Below are 26988 nucleotides of genomic sequence, written 5' to 3' on the forward strand. Positions count from 1 at the left end.
GCTGTCTCTCAGGATTTCCAATGTGCCAGGGCTCCTTTGGCTGGCCTTGGCTCCCTTGGTTTGTCTGTCTCTTCTGTCCTGATTTGGTCTTGATTACTGTAGTATTGAGTCTGTTGGCCAGGCCCGGGCTGCCTGTTCCTGGTTATGTTTCTTGGTCTTCCTTGCTTGTGTGTTAAAATCAACTCTCCCAGTTTGCGTTGCATTTGCTGATCAGGCTGGAGGGAATTAATGCTTTGTTTTTGTCTTTATTTCTTTAAAGATTTATTTTTATTTTATGTATATGAGTGTTTCTGTACCACATGCAAGCAGTAGCCTGCCAAGGCTAGAAGAGGCTATCAGATCCCCTGCAATTAGAGTTATAGATAATTGTGAGATAATCCCCACCCTCTTCCCTCCCTCCCTCCCTCCCTCCCTCCCTCCCTCCCCCAGTGCTGCGATTCTGGTCATTCTCCACGGAGCTTGACTTCTTTTTGGTGGGTGCTGGGATTCTGAACTCAGGGCCTCATTTCTGCACAACAGACACATAACCCACTGAGCCCTAGCCAGGCCTTGTGATTTCTTCAGACCTGGGGGAACATGTGGCAGTAAGAGTTTCATTCCAGAGTTTCTGAAACGAGCCTTTGGGAAGAGTTCAGTTTGTGCTACTTTTAATGCAGCCCCTCCAACAGACATGGATATCAAGAATGGTGAACAGAATTCCAAGAGCTAGTAATGTCTGTGAGTGTTCATGGTTGAGGCCTCTCAGACCAGTCTGTTTCCAGTAGGCACATCCATGGTCCAAGGCCTCTGCATATCATGCCCTTTGGTGGGTCATGTATGCTTCCCCACAGCACTTGAGCTTGAGTTAACATTCTGCACCCGATGTGTGTGATCTTCTCCTTACACCTGCTCTTTGCTAAGCTGACCCTGCCAACACGGAGTGTCCTATTCAAGTGAGCATGCTGTTTCTACCCTTCTGCTCAAATTGTTAGAAAAATCCAAGGGTTTTTCATGGGGTTGTGGGCTGTGGCCCCATGAAGAATATCCCTGTCCCCCAGAAGGTTTTCAGATGATATGACAAGGACGTTCCAATAGATATTAGTGACCAAGGGATCAGGACTGGTTTTGCAGTTCCAGCCACTACCCATTTACTGGACGTCAGTCTTAGCTTATTCCCCTGAAGCCTATGTCTGTGTGGTTCTAGAAACAAAGCTGTAAGGTAGAAATTTTAGGTCACTGAGAGAGGTCTGGTGGAATTAAGCTGTGAACAGCTGAGCTGACTATGAACTTTCCTTTGCTCACAAGAAACTGGAATATTTCTGGATCTTTCTGCTTTTCCAAGTGCAATATAATGACAGGGTGTGCTGTGTCACCAGCAGCTGGCAGAGGCCTGCTTTGAGGCTCCTTCAGGGGAACACTGTTGTGTCTGCAGAGGAGCATGAAAGCATTGGCCTCTTATTTGCAAATTGGGCTTCTCTGTCCTCAGCACCTCTGTGCTACTGGTTTGCCTTGTTCCTCCTAGGAAGGTGCTGGCACTATTGGGTGGTCCCAAGTCTACCTGGAGTCCCACTGACAGAGGCTTGTGCTTAGAACTAGTCTTTTTTTTTTTTTTTTTAAAGATTTATTTATTTATTATATGTAAGTACACTGTAGCTGTTTTCAGACATTCCAGAAGATACGCATCAGATCTCATCACAGATGGTTGTGAGCCATCATGTGGTTGCTGGGATTTGAACTCATGACCTTCGGAAGAGCAGTCTTAACCGCTGAGCCATCTCTCCAGCCCAGAACCAGTCTTAAGAGCCCAGGCCAGCCCAAGTCTTTTCAGTCTTCTCAGGCCTTTCATGGTGTGTGCAAGGCCAAGGCACAGCATATGTCTGGTTTGCCTGTGTGGGTGTAAGCAGATGGAGCTCAGCTTCTAGGTAGCTGTGACAATCTCCTGTGTACAGGTGGGGTGGGGTGGGGTGGGGGGCGCTGACGAGGTTCAGAGTTTGAAGTGTGTGCATGTGTGTGTGCGTATCGTGTATTTGTTTGTGTGCATGAGTATCAGCTCAGCACTGAGTGTCTTTCCCTGATTGCCTGCTTTTATGTTTTGGAGCCAGCATGTCTCGCTCACCTTGAAGCTCTTAGCTTCACCCAGACAGGCTGGACAATGAGTGGCAGGGATTTACTTTCTCTGCCCCGCTCCCTAGGATTATATGATTAAATGATAGGGAGTATAGCCGCCTCTGGCTTTTCACATGTGTTCTTGGACGGCACTGTGACTGGGCAGTGTCCCTAGCCTCTGAACTTGTTTTTATTGTATTTTATTTCAGTTTTTCAGTGGTACTAGTGATTGTTGCAGGGCCCTCACACATGCTAGGCAAGTGCTGTTAGTAAGCTGTACCCCAGCCTCTGAACTTTGTTTAAATATTCATTTCTCTCTAGGAAATTGTTGACTGATGAAAAATGTATACAAATCTATATGCATGAGCGCGTCACTCACTCAGCAAATATTGAGCTGGTGCCTGCTGTGCTACAGGTGGTGGCCGCTTGTTATTCATTTGAGCAGTAGGGGTGATGATGTAATGCTGTGGGGGGTGGGGACTGAGTTTGCCAATGGTAGACCACACGCCTTGGGATTAGAAGCTTTGCTTGTCAGGGCTCTGGGCCTCTCTGTAAATCCTGGGGTTCATGCGCTTTGAGGGCTCTAGACCAAGCCCAATTGTACTTAGGGTGGTAGGTGATGTAGGCAGGGCCTGACTTCCCAGAGTGTGCAGCCATCGGGTTCTTCCAGATTTGGTGTACTTAGAGGTTCTGGAACACCTTTCTTTACTCATGTGAGCACGCTAGACTGCCTTCCTCTGCTGCTTGCCTAGGTGAAGTCTGGGCAGAGCTTACAGTAAGGCCTGGCCTTGTCAGGGTTTGGAACCCAGGTCCAAGCAGGAGCTACCAGTGAATGACAGTGGGAAGGAGGGAGACCAGAGGGTCACAAGGTAGGATGTGACTGGCTCTTCCATAAAGAAGGTGGGCAGAGAACAGACAGAACAGAAAGGAGTGCTTGGAACTGGTCTCAAATACCAGCAGTTAAGCCAGAGGCAAGGAGAGGCCCTCGGGGCTGTGGGAATTAAGATGTAATCTGCTGGGCTCTGAGGAGGGTACAGAGTGTGGGTGCTGGTTAGAAGAGACCCCTGGGGCAGGGCCGGAGTTTGGGGAGACCTGGGTGATAATGGATGAAAGGAAGGTCTTTAAGCCATCGGTGTGGGTATGCCTACATATGTATAGGGTGGTGAGTAATCTCAAGAGGGAAGATGGAGAAGAGTGAGTGGAATGAAAGATGGTGAAGAGGAGGGATCAGCCGAGCGTGAGTGTCCTGAGGAAGGAGGAAGCTAGGGTACTCACCACCGTCATGGCTCAGGGTACCTACGTGTGTCTTCTTGGATGAAGATAACTTTCTGGGGAGTTAAGAAATTCCTTTCCCTTGCTGGGACCCGGATGCAGGCACCTGTGCTGCATCCCTCTTTCCTTCCTATCCTCCTTCCCCTTCTCCCTCTTCCCTGCCCCCCATCTATCACTGCCAAGTTCTGGTTTGCTTTGTGTCCCTATGACCTACCTGTCTCCAAGGAGCCAAGAAGAGAGTGCTGGTGCTGGGGAAGAGCTGAACCCAGGGTTTGGTAGAACACTATGGTGCTTGGGAGTCAATAAAAAGCTAGGATTGTTGGACTTCTGCAAAGAAACTAGAATTGATATGTCTATGTGTTGTGCCTTAGTGTTGGAGACAATGAGAAATATTGATGGCATATTTTTTAATTAAAAACGTGAGTGTATTTTAAATTTCTACCATGTTATTTCTTGTTTTACTGCCAATTCCATTTTCTTTCAGATTTTCGAAAGGATCTTGTTTATATGGGCAATCCGACACCCTGCCAGTGGATACGTTCAGGGAATAAATGACCTGGTCACCCCGTTCTTCGTGGTCTTCATTTGCGAGCACACAGGTAGGCACACACCATAACACCGTGCCTCCTGGATACCCAGTATGAACATCAGTGGATTTGCTGTGCTTACTACATATTTACACCAGTGCCAGCAAATTGCCTCTCAACATCACAGTCCTAAGGAATGGCATCGTGCTAGTCAGGGTTCTCTAAAGATTCCCTCCCTCCCTCCCTCCCTCCCTTCCTTCTAGAAAGGACTATTAGGATTGTTTACAGGCTATAGTCTAGCTAGTCCAACAATGGCTGTCTATCAGGTCCAAGAATCCAGTAGTTGTTGAGCCCATGAGGCCAGATGTCTCAACCACTTTTCAGTAAATGCCTGAATTTTGAAGAAGTAGGTCAGTGAAGGATGGACTTGCTAGCAAGAATTAGAGCAAGCAGGCAAAAAGAGCAAGCTCCCTCCTTCCATGTCCTTTATATACGCTGCCAGCAGAAGATGTGGTGAAGATTAAAAGTGGAGCTTCCTATCTCAAAGATCCAGTGGATCTTCCCCAACAGGGTCAACTAACCTGGACCCTAGGGGGGCTCTCAGAGACTAAACCACTAACCAAAGAGCATATATGGGGTGGATGTAGGCTCCCCACCTCCCTGACATGTAGCAGATGTGCAGCTTGGTCTTTATGTGGGTCCCAAACAACTGGAGCGGGGGGGGGGGCGTTATCTCAAAAGCTGTCATCTGTCTGAGGGTATGTTCTTCTAGCTGGGCTGCCTTGTCTGGCCTCAGTGGGAGAGGATGTGCCTAACCCTGCAGAGACTTGATGTGCCGGGGTGGGGGATACCTTGGAGGATGGCTCCACCTTCTCAGAGGAGAAGGGAAGTGAGGAAAAGACTGTGGGAGGAGGTGACCAGGAGGAGGGGCAGTGAGCGTGATGGAAAGTGAACAAATTAAAAAAAAAAAAAAATGAAGTGGCATTTCCCACTTCAAATGGTTTAATTAAGGAAAAATTCCTCACAGGTGTGTCCAGCTATTTGGGTTTTAGTTAATTCCAGATGTAGTCAAGTTTGACAACCAAGAGAAGCCTTCACTAATCCTGGAGAGGGGCAGTCTTATCCTGGAGGCCAGCTTTAGAAACCACCTTTAAATCCATACTCAGTCACTGCAGATATACTCATAACTGACAGTATCCCATTTTAAAATAATATATGGGAGAAATGAGTCTATTTGGGAGTTTGGTTTCTCCTAGTGGCCTCAGTGCACTGGCTCTCAGGGCTGGGTTAATGTCCTAGAGTATGACTAGTGCAGTGTTTTGTGTATAGCTATGAACCAGGCTCGCTCCTGTTGGCTTTCAGCATCTCCTGATCCTGACAACAGTAGCGTTGTTTCATGAGAAGGTGGATGACATGCAGACCAGTTAGCTGTGTGACAGGTAGACTGTGCCATGACTCAGAGTTCTGTATTGTCACATTTTTTGGGGGCTTTAGTGTGTGTGTGTGTGTGTGTGTGTGTGTGTGTGTACATGTATAGGTAAGTTGTTTGGTAGGTACATGCCTGTGGAGGCCAGAGGGCAATCTGTGGAAGTCATTTCTCTCCCTCTTGTATATGGATATTGAGGATTGAACTCATTTTGCTAGGCTTAGCAACAAGTTTCTTTACTGAGTCCTCTTGCCCCTTTTCTTTCATTTACATTAGAGAAGCAAACGTGTCCTTTTCTTTTGTTTACATTAGAGTAGCAAACCATAACATGACATCACCTGCTTTGAGCAACTTATAATATGTCATGATTAGTGGTGTGCACACTTTCTGATTCATGTGTGAAAACATACTGAGCACATAGGATGGGTCATTCTTTGGTTTGAACATTGGTTTAAAATTCACACCATTTGTTTTCATGAGACCCCCTCTTATATGGTGCTGCCTTGGTTTTGTGTGGTTATAGACTGGAGCATTTCAACCTGCAGTCAGCTGCAGATCCTTCCTTTTGTGGTCATCTGGAGAGATGGGATCAGTCAAGGACAGGTCACCCTGCGGATGTCAATAGATCCAGTCAATGAGCTGCTTCTATCATAGGACATTACTAAGCAATGAGGGGGAGCCACTGTTTACCCCTTAGCATCTCTGCTCTCCCAGGCCCATCTGAGAGGTAACAAGGTACTCCTCATGGTCTTGGAGCTGTAGAACCTCTGTCTGTGGCCCTCAGTCGATGGCCAAGCTCAGCCACATGCTTAGAGGGTTGATGGTTCAGGCTGAATGGGCCATTTGATTAATGTGGTAAATAAGTTTGTTTTAAGTGCTTTACTACTGTCTTATGTTGTAAGACCCAAGTGATTTTTAATGCATTTCCTGATCATTAGCAGACAGGGTGAGTGACCATGACTGTGGTGTTAATTGTCTAGGAGAAACAATGATCAGAGGAGGTAGGAACTGTGCTCTGCAAGTCAATCTGGACCTGGGCTCAGAGCTGCTCTTGCAAGGCCTCCTCTCCCCAACTTACACACACACACACACACACACACACAAAGATACATATGAATGTGCACACACACTAAATAAAAGTTGAAAAAAATTCTTTTAAAGCTACAGGACTCAGAGAAAAAGCCCCATGTGGAGGAGAGACTCTGGGCTCGGGAAGGATGGACTGGTGACCTTAATAGTGTATTGGAGAGCTTTAGAGACATGGACTGTTCTCACAGAGAATGTCCTGAGCTGTTGTTGGTTGGAGGGGATGAATGACCCAGGCTTGCAAACCTGCCTACAGTTGATATTCCTGCAGGCTGAGGAAAGGTCTGTGCGTAGGCTGCAAGTCTCAGAAGTTTCAGGAGGAGCAGGTGATCACTGCTGTGGACTAGCTCTGAGGAAGGCAGGTCTTAGTGAAGGACAGGAGAGGGGCTGCATGATCTTCAAGATCACTATAAGAGGCCACAGATGTGGAGAGTTGGCTCAGATGGGAGGCAAGCAAGCAAGCAGTTGAACCCTTTGGCTTATTATAACTCAGTTTACATGCACCCTCCTGGGTGTCTGCCTTTTCCTTGTACTTGGGTCTGGGCAAGTTGGTGTCATGCTGTGCACTATAGGGGTTTGGCAGCTCTGTTTGGATCGAATCCCTAAGATGGCTCTGTTGTGCAGTTAAAATCCAGAGCTTTTAAGCTCATGTAAAAGAAAGAGGGTCATCACTTTGGAAAGTACAGATTGGAGGGAAAGAATCAGTGGGACCATCCCGTCGGTAGATCACTCTTTTGGGCTTCTTTCCTCTAGCTAGCTCAGGGGTCACTCAGGTTCCTGGGACTCAGTAAACATTATCAGATGGGAGCAGGCCTGTTATATAGGCAGCCGGTGGCCACTTGTGGGTGACCGTGATTTTGGTGCTCTGAGTCCTTTTGGTGCTTCTGCACACCTGTATTACTGCAGTTGGCAGTACCCATGTCCTCAATGCTTTGCCTGTACCAGTAGTAACATAAGCTTTCTCTGTTATATTGAGACATCTTCCTGCCTCACTCTCATTCCTGCCTCCTGCATGTGGTGTTCTGTGAAGATAATGTCATATAATTCATGAACTCATTCTGCTGGTATTGGATTTTTTAAACACCCCCCCCATGGTATAATTTTTAAGTAAATCCCATACTTTTAAAACAGTCACTATCATTTTCTGTCCAAGAATGTTAAATTTGGCTTAAAATTAAAAAGCATCAGTCCATCACCTTGGTTCACACATTTTTCAGCAGAGGATGTATTTTAGTTTAAATAAATATTTTGAGTATAGGAGGGGAAAAACCCACAAAACCCTAAAAAACAAAGATGCATTCCCCCCACGTGTCTTTGCTATTTCAATTTAGAAACAATTTTGACCAGGCACTTTGGCTGATACTGTAGGGTAATTGAATGTTGGTTGGCTGCTCGGGAGGAATGACGATGACTGTTCTGCGCAAGGAAGACTGTCTCACAGCGGATTCTCGCTCAGGAGGTTTAATCTCAGGTTGATTTGATTCTGTATGTCATCTTCTCATAAATTACTCTTGAAAGCAAACATGGCAGGGGACTGGAACAAACAATGCATTTCCCCAGGAGTATTAAGAATACTTATTTCTTTGTTTCTTGTGTAAGTCAGAACTTAAAGTACAGCTTGCTCTTAGCGTTGCTTTCTGGAGCAGGTGTTTCTGCATATGGCTGAAGTATGTGGTGCTGCCAGGTTGTTACCACACTGCTTACCCAGGAAACACATTGCTGCTGGAGAACTGGACGCTGACCAGGTGACACGCATGGTAGCCCCTCCAGCATGCATTGCCACAGAATTTGAGGGATGGTGGCGAGAGGGTGCTGCTGAGGCCTCTCACTCAGTGTCAGAAGTGTGTCCTCTCCCACTGGCCTTCACTCTTCCCTCAGTGTACCAGTCTTTCCTCTGTGTGATGTGAGCCTGTACTGCAGCTAAGTTCATCTGCCTGGTTTCCCGGCGTGCTCCTCAGTGGGAAGCTGCCGCCGCTGTCCAGTTTGTTCCCAAGCCTGCAGCCTGCAGAAGCACACTAAGGAACATCTGCGCACAGTGCAGCTTCTGTGGCCATTGCCATCCAGGAGAAAGTGCAGACATGGTGTGAGTGGGTAGAGTGTTATGGACAGGTGTGAACTCCAGTTCCTGTGAGTTTACAAACATTTACAAAATGCCAGAGCAGTGGGCTTCTGCTGACAGATTGGAAAACAAATTTAGTCATAGTGTGGCCACATGGGCCAGAGGCTGTCACTGGAAGGTTTGGAGTTTTCTTAGGCCTTGTCAGTGCACTGCTCTACGTTGCAGCCACGATGTACATATTGTGTGCTTGCGTGTGCATGTTTCAGGATTACCCGTCTCTTTACTGTTCAAATACAGCATCATTCAACAGTTGAAAAAATTGTTTAAAAAATTGGTAGCATGCCGGGCGGTGGTGGTGCAAGCCTTTAATCCTAGTACTTGGGAGGCAGAGGTGGGTGGATTTCTGAGTTCGAGGCCAGCCTGGTCTACAGAGTGAGTTCCAGGACAGCCAGGGCTACACAGAGAAACCCTCTCTCGAAAAACAAACAAACAAAAATGGTAGCATAGTGCTTATCACAATGGGTAGGAAAACTCAGCAGAAAACCAGCGAGGGTCTACAAGATGGTGGCCAGCAAGAACCATGCGCTTCTCAGCAGCACAGGGGACGTGCTTCTTTCCAGAGCACGGGCCACTTGCTTCATGCCGGACAAGTGCTAACACTGGGCAAGCCCGTGCAAATCAGGCATCTGTGTTCTTCTTTACAATAGCATCAGAGCAGCAATCAGTGAGCATCTGAAAAAATTGGAAACTTTAGGACACAAGAATTCCCTGAGAGAAGAAGAAGGTGGAAATAGACACAGAACCTGAAGGTGCATCTGGGCTCTACCCCAGCAGAGACCCACAGTGGGCTGCCCGCACTCAGACATGGTCTCTAGCTGTTAGCACAATTGCCGACATTGGCAGAGCAGACAGAGGAGGGGAGGAGTGTACTCTCACAGAACGGAAGCCAGTGAAATGGACAGCAGACAGAGAAGGTCCCCACAGCTTTAGCTGCCAGAGCAGTTTTGAGAAAGAGTGGAAGGGAGAGAGGAAGACACTTAAGCAAGCGACACTGGGTAATTTCAGAGATGCAGAGGACCCAGGGGATTTCAGGAGTAACCCTGCAAAGTAAGTTCAGAATGGAGGAATTCTGTGCAAGGCACTGTTAGTCCCGCTACATTGTGGTTCAGTGGAGCCAGGCTGATGGCCAGACACCAGTGTGTGTTGCTGCAGATGTGAATTCCATGAGCGGCATTTAAATCAGTTGCCTTTGAATAGAGCAGCTAACCCCCAGTGTATAGGTGGGCCTCCTCCTTTTGGGCACTTGAAGGCTGTGGCCAGAAAGAGTGCCGTGCAAGGAAGCAGGGGTTCTTTAAGTGTGTGCCTGAGTTGCTCTGCCCTACATGCCTTTAGATTTCAGGTTTGTTCTTCTCTATAGCCCCATCAGGCACTTCCTGGAAGTTGTTTTTTTTCCCCCTCCCCTCCCCTCTCTCTCATACACATATGCAGATATACCACGTGCCTATATTTTACATATATATGAAATTGCATTAGTAATCTTTAAAACAGTCCCATAATCCCAAGACAACGTGTATGATAAAGAATTAACATGCTTATGTCACAGAGTTTCTTAAACAGAAGAGGGAGGAATGGATTATATTTACCATTTATTACCCCGTGAACAGAGCCAGGTGGGAGACTCTGCCAGAAGAAAACTACACAGAGATTCCTTAACAAATGCTAGCAAGCCTGGTGTGGCAAAGAGGAGAAAGGATTCTGTATATGAGAAGTGGAATTTATTCCATGAGTACAAGAATGTTTCAGTGTATGGAAATCAATGTATTACCTTAATCTATAGACCAAAGACTATAAAACCAAGTGATTATGTCTTTTGATATAAAAAAAGACAGAACCCAGTATTAATGACCCCCTTGACAATAAAAATATTTTACCAAGGAGTACTAGAAGGGACAGTCTTAGAACAGCTGGATATCTTCACGAGAAGGGATAAACCTTCAGCCCTGCCTCTTGGGACAATAGCAGGCAGACCACAGACCTAAGTCTGAGGGGTCATGAGAGGCCAGGCATGGCGATGCACATCTTTAATCCCCTCACTCGGGGCCAAAGGCAGATAGATCTCCGAGTTGAAGTCCAGCGGCGACTCTGCCTCAATAAGTAAGTAAGGAAGTAAGTAAAAGGGAAAAGGGGGCTGTAAGAGATGAAGGAGAAGGGGAGTCAGCCATCATGACCTTGATTTAGACCATGATTTCTCAGGTGACTTGCCAGAAGCAAAGACACAAAATTAAAAAGGGGCTTTCTCAAATGAATAGCTTTGTATCGTGAACAATACCATCAAGAATGAGGTGACAAGCCAGATAGGGAGAGTGTATGCAAATTGTAAGTCTGCTAAAAGTCTTCTGTCTGTGGTACAGAGAACTCTTAACTCAGTAAGACAGCCCACTTCAAAGAAAGGGTAAAGTGTTCCATGGACATTTCTCCAGAGTCAATTTGCAAATGGCCAATAAAAACAGGTAAAGATAGTCACTGTCGTTAATCATTAGGGAAGGCAAATTGGACCCAGTGAGCCAGCTCTTCATGAAGGCAAATTGGACCCAGTGAGCCAGCTCTTCATACCCACCTTAGAAAGGGTAGCTACGAGGTGGCCAGGACAAGGGCTATGACTTCAATGTGAACTTTCCCCACAGGCTCATGTGTTTGAACACTTGCTCTCAGCAGGCGGCACCATTCTGGAAGGTTGTGGAACATTTCTGAGGTGGAGCCTTTCTAAGGGAGATGGGCCACTGATGGCAGACTTTGAGATTTTATAATCTTAACCTACCCCTTGTCTGTCTTCTGCTTTCTAACTGCTGACACAGTGTGGCCAGAAGACCCACTCTCCTGCCTGCCTGCCACCATGTCACTGTGCTGGTCTGCACTCTCGGACTGAGCCATGGTCAACCTTGTAAGAGGCTTCATGCCAGGCATTTGGTTACAACAACAGGAATGCCTGAGACAGAGCAGATGTAGAGACCCAGGATGTGGGTGTGGGATTGTCTGGGAATGAATGCAAGATCTCCTTTGGAGGTGTAAAATGCTACATTAGACGGTGATTATGACTGCTTAATTTAGTGCATATACTAAATACCTTTGAATGACCTAATTTTGTGGTATGTGAATTGTATCTCAAAAAGAAACTGGAGTCCCTTATTTGTGAGGAGAGAACCTAGTTTGGTAGTTTCTTGCTGATGGACACATGCATAGCTTCTTCTGTTGTGGATAATACACACAGTATTTGAATAAATGTATTCTCGGTTGCATTTGTATTATTTTTCATTGTCGTATCAGAGGCACCAAGAATGACTGACTCATTCTTGGAAGAGGTGCCACTGAATCAATGTCTGCAGCCATTTGTAGACCTTGACAGCATCTACTGGGCGGTTTACCATAAAGATGACAGACTACGTATTTTCCTCAGCCATTTGCAGGATTGCCGTTTCCCCTTGTCTTTGGTGTGATCTAACATGATTGACTGGAGAGAGCTCATCTGTGTGTGCGCTTACAGACATGGTAGTATCCTTCAAGGCTGCATGGCTCAAGCTCAGATGCTCAGTGACTCAGAGGGTTCAGAGAACAGCAGCAGTTAGTATTCTCTCCCGTACTCACATTCCTGTCTCTCTCTCACACACACACATAGCAGCAGCAGCAGCAGCAGCAGCTAGTATTCTTTCCTGTATTCACATTCCCAGGACACACACACACACACACACACACACACACACACACATGAGAGAGAGGGGGGGGGCAGGCACACATGTGCCACAGAACAGCAGTGGGTTGGAACCTGGTGACTGCAGTTATCTGGTGGATATGTGGCAACAATGTGGTAGAAGTCAGCATGTGACTGTAACCAACAGGAGTGCTCTGGTTCTGGGTTAGCAGGTAGTGGAAGGGTGGTCAGTGTGGGCAGCTTTGTAGCAGTATAGCCGCCATCTTGGTTGCCTTGTGGCAACCTCTGATAGATGTTTCTGGGAAGGAAGCCTGTGAAGGCTTCTTCTTAGGAAGATGTCTGGCTTTGGACTTGACCTTAACCTTGTGCTTCCAGAGGTTCCTGGCCTGTCTGACTTGGAGTCTGTAGTGACTACCCAGAAGCTCCCATCAGCTCCTCCTGAGGTGTGGCCTTGCCTGCTGCTTTCCTTGTGTGCTTTGTTTGTGTTGGGTCACAGGCATTCCCCTGAGTTAGGAGGTCCTCTCACTGTGTTCTGATTTGTCACTGTGTGTTTCAACTGACAACCTGAGAAGACAGATGTCTGCCAGCACACTGATGGATTGTTATGGAATTCTTATTCTGGTGTTATGATGCTTCGTTTCTGGCTCATGTGCGAAGCCATTTGTGAGATTATTGAAGGTGTAAGTGCTTTGCGGATGGAGGCTTAACTGCTGTTATTAACGAGCTCACTTTGTCAGATGCTGTGCTAAGTGCTTAATTACTCTGCAGCCTGCATCCTTAAAAGCCTTGGGCCATAGCACCCTCTTCCTCATTGAGCATGTGGTGCACCATAAGCCCTTTCAACTCCCTGAGGCTGCTAGGGTGCACTGAGCCCCTGGTTTGGCCTGAGAGCCTCAGAACTCAAGCTTCATCCACCTCGTAGACCACAGTCAAGGGGAGCACATGAAGAGGACTCAGATTCTTGGCATGGGCGTTTGTTCTGTAGGCCTCTTAGGCCAGGCTTGTGACACTGTCTGTGGGGTTTGTGCTGTGCTCAGGTCCAGGGTCCCTGCTGCACCAAGAGCATCTTCATGCCAGTTCAGAGGGCCCTTCCTTCCTGTTGGAAGCATTATCCTCCATGAAGCTTTGGGGTGACTGGACCTGGGAGGAGTCTGCTGGGCTTTCTGTTGGCACCAACAGTTCTTTTGAATCCTGCTTACTCTGCTTCCAGGAGGTACTGAGCACATAGAAGTTTGCTTGTGCCTTTCTTCTTGATCTGTTAATGGGGTGAAGCTGGGGGAGGAAGATGATATTGGTAAGCAGTGTTTGGTGGCAGCCATTGTATTTCTCTACCTGTGTTACTTATTTTTCTGTTTCAACAAAGTGGAAATAAAATCACTAACTCAAAAGCAAGTTAGCAAAATCTCCTCATGTGAGCAAACTGCTCTCCCTGAACAATCTGCTATCCAGACTCTGGCCAGTTTTGAAGTCTATAGAAGTGGGGTATTTTCTTTTAAATTTTTATTTTTTTCACAACTTTATATACACATATAAAATGTTCCTTGATCCAAATTCCCCCAATTATCCTCTCTTATTCTCTTCTCCTGCCACCAAATCCCTTCTTCCTATTCCCTTTCCTGCTTTCCTGTGTGTGCAGGTATGTGTGTGTATGTGTACATGTGTGTTCATGCATGTGTGGTTGTAGGTGCACATGCCACTGCATTTAATTAGGGTTGCCTTCGTGAGTGTGGGTTGGGGTTATCTGCTTGAGCAAGAACAGTGTAGCAGTGGCTGGACCACTCAAAGAATGACTTCCTCTTTCAGGAAGCAACAGTTGCCTGTAGTTCTTCCAGGATGCATAGGGCCTTACGAGACTCCTCCAAACAGGATGGAAAGTGTGTGGGCCTCATGCAGTTCTTCTTTCATCTCTGACATAAAGGTGCAATTTATGTGTAAGCAGCCACCACTGCTCTGGATTTGTGGGTACAGTAGCCATGCTATGTCCACAAGGCAGCGTCTCACAGCTCCCCCTCCAATTTTCCCTGTCTTCTAGTTTTTTCTCTTCCCTCTCTGATGATGTTTGACATTGACCAGTTATGGCTCTCTGAATTGAATACTTTCCACTGCAAACAGAAGCTTCCCTGGCCAAGGTTAGGGCAACACAGATCTATGGGTATAAGCATAACTATTTAGAAGGCAGTTTGAGAACCCATCCATTTAGCAACACAATAATAGTAGCTTCTCCCGGAATCCTATGATGTCCCCAGCTATGGGCTTTGATCAGGTGTACAGTACCAGGGATTGATTCTTCCTATGGAGTGGGCCTCCAATCTAATCAGAAAGCAATTGGTTACTTCTATAGCAGTCATGCCTCTATTGTACTAGTGGACACACCTTAGCTGGCAGATTATAGATTGCACACTGATTGTAGGGGCAGATTCAGACTCTGCAGCCTCAGGGGATGGTGTCTTTAGTGAGTAGGAAAAAAAAAAAAAAAAACTCAAGGATATGTAGGAAGGGCATCTTCTCACCTAGTTACTCTGCAGGAAGGGCTCCGTGTTCCTTAGCTTTCCTTCACTGTTACCGTGGGTTCATTAACTTGCCATAAGAAAAGGTCTCTTTAGGTTTATAGTTGTGCAGACTGAAGGTCAAGATTACCAGGCTGTGTGCTCTGTGCTTGTGGTGGGGCAGCACATGATTGAGGCATGTGCTATGTGGCATGGCAGGATCCAAGACTTTGTAAAAGATGGGCTGGGGTTCCGTGACCACATCAGGACCATTCCCTCAGTGACCTAGGGTTCTCCCACCGTGCCGCCTCTGACAGGTTCCACTACTTACTAGTAACCTCCCCTTTAACCCATGAATGATGGAGGGCAGTCAGCCTCCAGCAGGCAGTGTCACATTGCATTTTAGAACAACACTGCATGACCATCCCTTCTTTCTGGTGTCTTCAGGTCAGATGTAATCGATGCCATTCCTAGATAGCTGACTGCTGAAAGGGGAGGAGGAGATGCAGAGACAAAGATGTCCAGGGCTCACATCTGTACATAAACCTAAAGGTGAAAATCTTGTGCGTTGTAGAGAAAAGGAGGTGGCACCCTCAGAAAGGTAGTAAGTCATTAAAATATTGAAAAAGCAGTGTGCTTAGGACATATAAGAAGCAGAACTCTATTCATTTGGAGTCATGACTCCATCTCAGCAGCTGAGTATGTGAGGAGCCCTGTGCAGGTGGGGTTTGTCCACAGTGAATATAGAATGTGCCATCAGGATTTGCAATTCTGAGATGGTTCAGTTTTAGTCAGGATGGTTGCTGAGCAATTGCCGTCCCTCTGCATCTATGGAGATTGGCTCCTGGGCCCCTGTGGACAGTGAAGTCTGCAGATGCTCACATCCATATATGCATGCATAGTATTTGCATGCAGCCTTCACCTCCTCCTGTAGACTTTAAACAGTCTCTAGATGACTCATCATACCGTGCATGTTAATGTGCTGTAAACAGTTGTTTTCCTGCATTGATCAGGGAATAATGACAAGAAAATGGCTGTGCCTGTTCTGTACAGACAGAGATCTTGAGCTGTGATTTTTAGAATCCATCAGTGGGGGTCTCATAAATATGGAGGGCCATGGACATTGAGTGGCAGAGGGCTTGGCTCACTGTTCTGAATTCCAGGGAGATGGTAGCTCAGGCTGCCTTACACCCCAGAGTGATTGGTTCAGGTGATGGGGTAGGGGCAGTCTTCCCAAATGGGCTTCTAACATTTTAGGTCTGGAACATGTACAGACTATGTAGATTGCCAGCTGATTTTTGTATTTGAAAATAGGTTCACGGTGCTGGAGAGATGGCCCAGTGGTTAAGAGCACTGACTGCTCTTCTAGAGGTCCTGAGTTCAACTCCCACCAACCACATGGTAGCTTACAACCATTTGTAATAGGATCTGAAGCCCTCCTCTGGTGAAGAGAGCTACTATGTACTCCTATACATAAAATTAAATAAATAAATATTAAAAATAAAAATAAAGATAAAAATGGCTCAGTGGTAAAGGAGTACCCTGGTTATTTTTTGTCAGTTTGACCCAAGTGTAGACATAGCTGGGAAGAGAGAAGCTCAATTCAGGAATTGCCTCCATCAGATTGTCTATGGGGCATCTTCCAGACATGATGGACTGTAACCTGTAAGCGGTAAGACAATGAGTATATAAATCCTGGATGCAAGCCCCTGCCCCGCCCACATAAGGAAGAAGATGAAGGTCTGGCAACCACCGTGCACCACAGCCACATCTTCCTGCTGTGGCCTGCGTGCACTGTGCACCACATCTTACATATATTCTCTCTAATCTTTAAAGTCAATTCCATGTCACAGTAGGGAAATTGATGCTGGTGAAGTTCAGGAACATGGTTGTGGGGAGATTCCAAACTTTGTCCAGTTGAGAACACACAACTCTCATGGTTCTTTCATTCTTTGCTTGGGTTCAGGACATCAGACAAGATGTCCTTCTGTGCTGGTCTCCTCCGGGCACTGGTAGTGGGGCTGTCTTTTGTTTTCATTTTGAGTGCTTTCTCACTCTGAGCAATGGACAGGGAGAGTGTGTCTCTCTGTGGGTGAAGAGCTTAGCCTTATGACTGTGTCTTCTTCGCTCTCAAAGGCCCAGCCTTAGCTGTGGCCATCTGGTTCTTCAGGGAAGTCTCGGGGAGTCTCTTGTGGGTAATTAGAAGTGGCTAGTTTGGCCACGCTTTCACGACTGCTTAGCCATGCCAGTGATGTCAGATGTCTGCGATTTTGCTTCAGTAATAAGCATTCAAGAAGGATCCAAACTGCATTAATATTTAAGAGCCTTTCTAGATCCAGAAAGTGCCTGCGAACCCCTCCTGAATGTAATGTACACAGCACATGTCAATTAGGAAGAGAGATGATGTGCGCTTGGCTCCCCGTCCGCTGAGGCTCCCTCCACTGCATCCCAGGATGTGCTTCTTGCTGGAACACGAAGATTGCCAGTCTCCCAAAGGGATTCTCATGGAAAAACAGGCTTTCCATTACTTTACTGTTCCTAATAGATCTGTGTCCCAAATAGGAAGGAAAATCAATTTAATTACTTATGAAATTTTCCTTTAGGGTGAATGAATTATGAGGAAAAAATGAAGTGTCTGTCTGTCATCAGCGACTTTATCTCAGGCTGAGGATGAGAGATATTAATTTGCTCTGAAGACTAGGTGTTGGGTCACTGGTGGATCTAGAGAAGGCACGCCAAGGTGCACACACCCAGGCTGTAAGGTAGAAGCTCTTCCCTTTTGGGACTCCATGGGATGAGCGCCAGGACCACTGGCAGCTAAGATGGCACTGAACCGAAGCCAGAGGCCTGGGCAGGTGTCAGAGTGGGAGAATTGTGAAGGAGGAGAGAGTTAATTGCAATTAATGTAATTAGGAGGGGAGAAATGTTCTCTGGAGGGAGCCACATGCTTTGCTGCTGGCTGCTGCTCCCAGCCTCTCGGTGGCATCCGTCTCTCTGTAATTAATGAACCCCACCTCCCACCGGAAGCCGTGAGGTGCTGTGCTGGCTGGAGCATGCTTAGCTGGGTCAGAAGGCAGCTAGCTCTCAGCTTCCTCTCCGCATGGTCCAGCCTTGCAATGTGACCATGTCTGTAGGAGCAGAGTTTAGAAACTGAGGCAGGGAGGGAGCTGGTCTTTCAGCTGTGAAGGACAGAGTATTGCTAGATGGCCAGGCTGTAACACCCGGGATGGTGACTGAAAAGACTTTCAGGGACTTGTCCCATCAGCCTTCAGCTATCCTCATTGGCCGGCTCTACTGTATCCCACGGGGCACCATGCTCCATCTGTGCATCCTTCCCAAGCTATGGCCACCACTCAGCTCTCATCACTTCTCTGTGTGGATTTCCCCACCCCACATGCTTAGTCGTCTGCTGTGCGACCTTCTCTGATTGGTTGCTTTGGTGCATCCTATGCTTCTGGACCCACCCCTGGGCAGCACATGCCAGCATCCTTTCTGTAACAGGAGTTCTTCTGTGACACCAGCCATTGCTCAGTGGGTCAGCACTGGGGCAGGTTCACCTATGGTGTTTTCCACTGATGTGATTTCACTTCTTTAATGGAATGGCTGGTCATGTGGGAATTCTGGGCTAACCAAACCCTAACCAAACCCTTGTGCCCTTTTACAGTTTTGTTGGTAACACAGTACTTTTATTTAACCATGTTCTTGTCAGCTCTGGTTACTATGTTTTTCCCCCTTTTTAGTCATCCTAGTAGATACAAAGTGCTATTTAATTGTAGCTTTAATTTGTATTGTTTAGTGACTAATAATGTTGATTATGTTTTATGTGCTTATTATTTTCTACATAGCAGTTTTATTTCATAATGATTGGATTCATTTAAGAACCTTTAACTTTAAATGCACTTGTGTTTTTCTTTTTGGAGACAAGGTCTCATCAGGTTACTTGGGCTGACCTAGAATTTGCTACTCAGTTAAAACTGGCCTTGGACTCTTGGTCTCCTCCCACTCCAGCTTCTCCAGTGCTGAGCCACCCGCACTGGGAGCAGACTGTTATTTTAAAAGTAAACTTTTCCACCTGGGCTTTTCCATCTGCTCTAAATGGTTTTGAATTGTCCTCAGATTTTATGCAATGAAGGGACTTGAGTCCCTGCAGATAGGACAGTGAAGTTCAGGTCTTTGTATGCACAGTGTGTAAAAGCCATTGTCTGCCCATCATTATTCCTGTCCATCTGTCTGTCTGTTGCACATTTCTGGTTTTCTTTGAATGGGAGTTCTGGCCCTGGCTGGTATGATTATTCTTTTCCTTGCTCCAGGTGGTGTGCAGGAAATGAGGTCGTCTACCCTCTCTGTGTCTATCTGCTTGACAGCTTGGCTGTCCTTTTGGGAGAGTCTGCTGCCCCTTCCATTGTGTTGCTTACTTGGGGGGGCCTGTTTGTTGAGCTCTTTCTTCTCCAGAGAGATGCAGAAAAACTGCCAGGGCTTTTAGACTCCTGCTCTCACCTGATAAACGTGCCTTTTAATGCCAGCTGTGACTGAGAGAAGGATGCTCTTTGTACACGTGCATAAATGAGGTGTTCTGAGCTGTGCTGTGTTGTCTAGGAAACATGCCTTTGGAGGTCCGCAAGGACAGAGGGCTGGAGTGTTAGAGATGAACAAGAGAGATTGACAGAGCACACTGAGCACAAAACAGCCTGCATGCCATCAAATGGAGCCATTTAGGTGAACAAGAGACAAGAAGTCACTGCTGCTCAACCAGTCCAGGATTTCCCTTCAGCTGTTAAACTGACAGGATGTGGGCCTCACTCATTTCTCCTTGCTAGGTCTGCCCCAGAGCAGGCTTCGACAGCAAACAACAACAGTTGCTTCCTGAACTCCTGGGTATGCTCCAGTAAAGACTCACTTTAGCATGGGACCGAAGCTCTGGGTGTGAGACCTCCTTTGGTTGTCCCATGGGCTGGGCTTCCATGGGACAGGGCCCCATCTTCAGCAGAAGATGGTGGCTTCAGCTTTCATTAGCATGGGACTCCATTGATGCAGGCACAGTGGTCTTTGGCTAAGGCGGAGGAAGTCACACCTTTTAAGAAGAAAAAAGTGTCATAGTTCAGAGCCTGAGACACATGTGGGCAGTGTGCTTCTCCGTTGTGTCACCTCCCTCCCGTGGCCATGCTACACTGACACATAAATGTATGTGTTAGCACACTTAGAAACCTACCTGATGGGTACCCCGTGTCCCGTGCAAATTCTGTGCTGGTCACAGAACACACAGAGGGAACAGACACAGTGCAGGAGGCATCTCTGCTCCCTCGACTCCTGTAAGATGTGTGGCTCCTCTGATGCTCTGACTTTTGAGCACTGTCCTTGGAACTGATCCTCAGACAGGTGTAGCTTGAAGGTCCATTCAGATACTGGCATAGCCCTGAACAGCATGACAGGATACATTCTTCACTGTGGAGGCAGAAGCTGAGTAACAGAAGGAGGTTTGTGAGCCTGTGGCCATCCTCTCATTTCCACAAGAGGAAACTATTGAACCTTGAGGAGAGCTGTCATTTCTAGACCTTCCAGAATGGAGGTGTTAGCTGGGGGAGGGAGCCGGGCTCCTCTTGGCCTTGGGTCACCCAGAGGGGAGGGAAGGAGGTGGAGAAACCACACTCGCCTTCCTTGTGCTGCACCTGCTGTGCTGTAGTGTGGGTACAGGGCTGGGGTGGTGTGGGTTCAAGTGGCTGGGGCAGTTCCTGACAGTTGTCACTTACTTTGTGATAGGACATAAGAATTATTTCTTGGGAATATCTGATCTGGTGTCTGCTTAGTAGATTTGTGCCTTGTGCCCTCGTGCCATGGATGCTTACTGCATCTCTCTGCACTCCAGACACTTTTATTCTTCTGGTGGCATTAAACGTATTTAAAAATGTATTGTGTTAAAATGTATTATAAGATAGAGAAAGGGTAGCGTTAGGCAGAGTGAGTGAGAAGGAGTTACAGGGGTAATGAAGGTGGTGGCACGTGGTTGGGTTGATCTGGAGCTAGTCTGTGGTTCCGCACAAGTGGGTTCTGGGAGTGTAAGCAAGCCCTGTGCCTCACCATGGAGAAGTCTGCACAGAGCTGGAGGAGGCCCAGACCTCACAATGGCTGGAGCAAGCCCAGCACGGGAGGCTTTACTCTATGCCTGGGGAGGGGACCCAGATCTGTAGGCAGAGAAGGCAGTAATAGGACATTGGTCATTGTGCCTCATTTGTGAAGGGTCACCTTGGAAATGTGCTGAGACTAGGTTTGAGGAGAAGCTAGCCAAAGTCAAGGAGACCAGATAGGCCTTGTGCTAGTGTAGGTGGGCAGCCAGTGGTGGGTTGGAGTTAGGGGTTGCTGAGGAAGGTGGTGATGGCTGTTTAGGTTGAATGGGGCGGGAGCAAAGGATTTGTTGATGGCCTGAGTAGTGGGTGGAAGAGCAGGAGGGAAAGAAGATAATGAGAAAGGCAATCAGGGAGAGAAGGAGGCTTCGGAGGTGCTTCCACAGATGTGTCCCACGGGAGAGGAGGGAGGGCATTCCTGAGAAGGTGTGACTATTGGAAGCCTAAGCTTAGGCTTCGATGTGCTGTGTATCCTGACCCTGTAGCATTGCTTTTCTATCAAAAGAAACATGGGAGTTGTTGATCTGGCCGTCGTCCTTCCAGGTCTTTGTGTCTACTGTGAAGTGTGGCCCTCTCCTCCAGGCAGCCAGCTGGAGACTTGCCGCTTCCTGACTCTTACTGCTCAAGGTCAGAGCTAGTTGCCAGCAGTCTCAAAGCTCAGTCCTCATTTCTAGTTCGGGTGTGGTGACATCTGAGGACCCATAGAGAAGGATGGTGGCAGCATGTGGATCAATGTAGTGGCCATAGACCTTCCTGAGAAGAGACGAGTGGTAAGTGGGGGACCACGCTGCTGAAAGGGAGGAGAAGGAAGGAGAGGGGTGGACCTCTACTGTCCTTGTGCCTTCTGTGTGTTCACGTGTGTAAAGCCTAGGGAATCAGAACCACAGGAGCACTGGAGTCCACCCTCTGTTCTGCCTCTGTTCCAGTTTGCAGACAGACTTTTCATCATTCCTCATTAGAGAAGCTTCTTGCAAGTGCTTCTGCCTTGTGTGCCCTGTAAGATACAAGCCTGGCATTGCCCTAAGAGGCATGGGGCGGGGGCTGCATCTGCACCCATGTGTGCACGCACCTGTGTGTGTTTGTGGGGAAAGCCGCCAGCAGCTTCCCAGCCCTCATCTGTCTGCTTGCCTTTGTCTCTGTGCGGACTTAGCATCTGCACATCACAGACAGCGCCGGCAGCTTCTTTGCTCTGGGAGGTTAATGACTGAGATGTGAGTGCTGGGAAGTCTTTGAAATAAAGTTGCGTGCGTTACGGTTATAGCTCTGATGATATTTATATTTAAAACATCATTACAACAATAATGTACCAGTTTGCCAATAAAATACAGAATCACTTCGGAAGAGCAGTCTCCATACCAGTGCATTTCTGAGGCTGGGCCGCGCAGTCTAACTTCAGGCCTTTGCAACTGAATGCAGGATTCATGTATTATGTATTTCCAAAGAGTAATGAAGGTTGTATGCTTTTGCCTAGGGCACCAAGTATTGAAAATATATGGCCAGTCCAGTGGTGCTGAAGGACAGATTAGAAGTCTACGCTGACAAGGCTGTCCTTCATTCCAGGTTGGGTGCCACTGCCTTCCATGCCTTGGAGTTTGATGTAGTGATAATGTGTCATTAGGGACAAGTCCTTGTGCCCGCTGTCCAGCTACAGTGAGGCGGGAAGTGGACAAGCATCTCAGCAGTGACGGATGGCTTTTTTCCTTTAGATCCATACAAAATTCATAAACTTGATTTATAACCAATGAAGTTTGAGCTGCTTGGAGCAGAAGGCTGGAATTCACAGATTTCCTGTGCAGGCAGTGGCTTTTTTTTGTCCCCAGTCCTGGTTATGTGGTGAAAGCACACTCTATTTGTGCCACAGGCACAGGACAGACAGGTCTACTCACTACTCTTGTGTCTTTGGCATCACATCTTGGAACAGTTATGGTAAGGGTAGGAGTCAGCCAGAGGAGGCCGTTCATTATTGCTGAGAATAAGATGAGCCACGTGGCCAAGTCAGGGACATCTGTACAGGACAGGCGGAACCCTGTGTATTCTCTGAGTCAGCTCTTTCTGAAGCCACCTGTGACCATTTGCCCAGCAGTCACTGTGTTCCTCTGTGTCAGGTCCACTTGTCTTTGAAAGCATTTCCCTTCTGTCTCCAGGCCAGTGAGCCCTCCTGGCTGCATCTATGGTCCCCTTCCTTGTTGTCGCCTCTGACTCCTTGTTCTGCTGCATGTGTGTCTTCTACTCTTTGGTGTTTGTTCTGTCTGGGCTTCCTTCTCTGTTCTCTGCTCTGGCATGCAAATGGCTTCACTGTGCCATGTGTGTAGATGCCCATAAGTTCTTTGTAGTTGGTTTGTGAAATTCAGAAGCTAAGCCACATACCGCACTTGTGTTTTTCTGGACATATGGGTTTCTTTACCACATTTGTGCAGGGGTGCTGATGACGTGCAGGGTTGAGATCTGGTGTTTGTTACTTTTATGGTCAAACTTGCCACCTGAGTACTCCTCCCTACATCACCTGGATCCTGGCAAACCCCTAAAGATATAGGTCATATACCCTGATGTCAGGGGATAGGCCTGTGCTCTCTTCTCTGATTGCTGCATCTACCTAGTATGTGGAGACAGCAAAGACCTTGCCTTACACCTTGGGCTTAGGTTCTGGGTCTATGCCCCACAGTCTCTTCCATCTTCTATCTTTGACCAGCTCCAATCTCTGCTCTGACTTCCCTGGTACCATGTCATTGGGTACCAATGACACCGGTTCTGGTTTGATCACACTCTGCCTCTGCTCTCTGGACTGGACACAGTAAGCAGGATTATCGGTTTTCTCCCAGAGGCATCTTTTGATGCTGTCCACACCCCCACCCTTCCACAAAGTGATTAACACTTGTTCCTTTTCAGCCTTTGCCCAGGACTTGTCCCCACACAGTGAACTTGGCCATGCAGTTTGCTAGACCTTTGTACATCGTGCTGGATTTGGTTTTCCATGGTGTCTGTCTTATAGGAAGACTGGGGTGATGGGCTGCTGGGAGGGAAACAGAGAAAGAAGTGTGAGTTTTCTCATATGGGGTCAGGGGTGCACACTGTCAACATGGCCTCGGTACTGTTGATGGTGACCATGATCCCAGGCTTGTGCTAATTGTTTTCCAGCTCTCTCCAGGGTACATTTGTGTCCCTTCTTCACGTCCTGTCCTTTGGATGGAAGTCACTGACCAGCCTTCATTTAAGGGCATAGGTGCTGTTCTCTCCTTCTTGAAGGGTCTGTGTTAGTGTTTGGATTTCTGCAGGGGATGGGAGGGCTTCTGATCTCTCACACCTGTGCCCCGTCCTGAGTCATTTCTCTTAATAGGGATTGCAGAGTATTTTAGGATTTGGGTTATTCTTTGATTTACTGGTGATTCTTTCAGTGTGGTCTTTGAGAGCCCTTTCAGTTGACTCTCAGGCCCTGCCGACCTCCTTCGTAATGTCTGTCTGTCTACTTCCAGGATCTCACTCTGGATATGGTGGCACATGGTTTAATCCCAGCACTTCAGAGGCAGAGCCAGGCAGAGCTCTGAGTTTGAGGCTAGCCTGGTGTACATAGTGTGATCCAGGCTAGCCTGGTCTGCATGGTGAGTTCTAGGCCAGCCAGTGCTCTTTAATATATTGTATCATAGTGCATGTTTGAAAACAAAACAAAACAAAACAATGGCTATGTTTAAAACACATTTTCAGTGAGCATAGAATTGTGTGATTGTTTCTTCTCTCAGTGTTTGAGGTTGCTCCTCCTTGTCTGCAGCATGAGGTTCCCATTGGAAGTCTGCTGTCAGCATTATGCTTCCTCTGTTCGACTGGGAGTCTGTGGGAGTCCTCAGAAACCAGTTGATACCTTCTTGACATTTGCCCGATGTTGACTTGTGTCAGGCTTTGGTAAGTGGATCATTTCCTGTGTGTCTCCTTCAGAAACCCCGCAGAGGAGCAGGTGCTGCCATCCGGTCCCTAAGTTAGGAAGTGGGGTAGAGAAGGCTGCTGAGCTGGGCTGGGGAAGCTCCTATGGAGTTTGAACTCTCTGCATGGGGAGATCTGCAGGTCTGGGGTGCACGTGTTCTTGTCAGATCCTCAGCTCTGTCTCACTTTGCCCCTCACAGGCCAGTGCCTGCTGGGTGCCTTTCACCATGGAATAGGGGAGCGTGACTGCCTAGCTGCTCTCTGTGAGTCCAGAAGGAGACATGGGACACTCGAAGTGTGAGCAGTTTGGTGGCCCCTGGAAGTTTTTCTTGGTTGTTGCACCAGTCTTGTCTGTTGTATTAATTAAAGGATATGCAGGTCAGAGGGCACACACAGGTTCCCCACTCTCTACTGAGTCATGGCCACAGCAGGCCCCTTAGTGCCCTGTCGCTTTTCCTCCCCTCTGTGCTCCAGAGCTTCCGTGGCTGCAGAACCCCTACCTCAGCCTGTCCCACCTGACTTCCCTTATCACTGAAACCTGAGGACTTGGAGGACCCTGTACATCTTGTCTCATCCATATCACCAAGAATAAATACCTCAAAGGCCTTGTGTGACAGGGAGCATTTGCAAACTGAAATGCCCTGAGTAAGGGCTGCATGGCTGCCCCATTGTCTGTTTTGTGCCTCACATCTCATGCGCCTATGATGGATGGGACATTGTGCTAAGTTCTAGGTTCCTGTAGAGCCTGTGAGGACCTTGATGATTGGGGGCACAGCTAAGAACTGTGGTGCATGGCAGGGTGCATGTGAGAGATCTGTGGGCCATGGAGAAGGGCTCTAGACTAGTGGAGGAAAGGTGTGGAGGGAGGCCTGGAGTCGAGGAAGGTCAGATGAAGGAGGGCCAGGCATGCAGTGCACACGGAGGCTTGAAGTATAAGGAGAAGCTGGTGTTGCCTCCAGGCTATCAAGCTAGTGACTGGAAGGGGCTTTCGGGAACAGCAGCTCCATACTCTAGATAGGCCTCTGGAAGAGTCCTCGTGGAGAGCATTATGGGCCAGTGTGAGTGCCTGTCTTCTAACAGGAGCACATGAGGCATTCAGGGAGCTTAGGCGGTCAGATATATGCAGTTTAAGCTGAATGCCTTTTTGTTGCTCTAGACTGAAATCACCTGAAAACCTACTTTCAGAAGCCTCTGTGTCCTCTGTCTTTCAAATAGGGTGGACATCAGCTCTCTTCTTCAAGCAGAGTAGGGCCTCTCATCTCTGGGCCTGCTCTGAGCCTCCTTCCATCCATTCTGCTTCCAGTTGCATGCCTGGGTGTGTGGTTCTTACTCGCATGGCTCTGATGTCTGTGACTCCACTGGACATAACTCCCAGGACTTGCAGGTCCACCCCTCATCCCACTTCTGTAATTCTAGCCGTGTGCATTCATTCTCACAGGGGACAGGCAGGGCTGTGTGGTGCATTGAGTGGTGTCTGGTGAGCCCCCCCCCCCCCCGTGGGTTGTTGTAGCTCTATGGTCTCAGGGCAGAGGGAGGTGAACACTGGCACATACATAGAGCTTGTGGCTGATGGAGCATGAGGAAGTAGAGCCCCGCCTTTTGTTCCAGTGCGTGATGTGCTTGATTTCTGTCCCTCCAGTGAAAGGTTCTTGGGAAGGACCATTCTTGGTTGTCCATGTGTGATGCAGCTCCATGTATGGGTGGCAGGCTGAACTCAGGACCCCACTGACTGAACTGGAGGGTGGACAGTCACCAGCTCTGAGCACTTAGGCACTAATGTCTTCATTCAGCCTCAGGAGAGCTATAGTGAATTGGGTTGTCTGCATGCTAGGATCTAATGGGAGATAATGCTGTGTAATTTATACAGCCATGGCATAACAGATTGTGTATAAATTAGCAAAAATGTTTTAGAATGCTAAAAGCAGGTGAAATGGAAATGACTGAATCCCAGATAAAATCATCCCTGAAATCCAAGAAGAAAATTTGATCAGCTTTGGGAGTGAAGGGGTTACCCCTGGTGGTATTTTATTGAACCACAAATTGTTATTTATAACCCATGTCAGGAGCAATTAAACTGATTGATGATTAAGAAAGTTTAATAGTTGAATAATAAGATGCGGTTCTTGACAGCTATTTTTTCTCATTCTGGAAGCATATTTTATGAGTCTAATAACAGTGTTAAGGATGGGCTGTATAGCATGTTGTGGTGTAATTATGTGGTGGTAATATAATATTCAGTCTAGTGTTACGTGGTCTATTATGTATAAAAAAATTAAAATACTAATTACAATTTTTGATTTATCATTGAAG

The 26988-nt window shown here is 47.4% G+C and overlaps 1 protein-coding gene across 1 annotated transcript in view; it reads left to right on the top strand.

Annotated features, from left to right (window-relative positions):
- Tbc1d22a (TBC1 domain family member 22A) overlaps positions 1-26988 on the top strand; it is a 286103-nt gene that overhangs the window by 100663 nt on the left and 158452 nt on the right. The window contains exon 8 of the mRNA XM_021216494.1: positions 3842-3956. Coding sequence (XP_021072153.1) covers positions 3842-3956 — 115 coding nt within the window. The remainder of the gene's footprint in view (positions 1-3841; positions 3957-26988) is intronic.

This window comes from Mus pahari, chromosome 17, assembly GCF_900095145.1.
Source record: "Mus pahari chromosome 17, PAHARI_EIJ_v1.1, whole genome shotgun sequence".
NCBI lineage: Eukaryota > Metazoa > Chordata > Mammalia > Rodentia > Muridae > Mus > Mus pahari.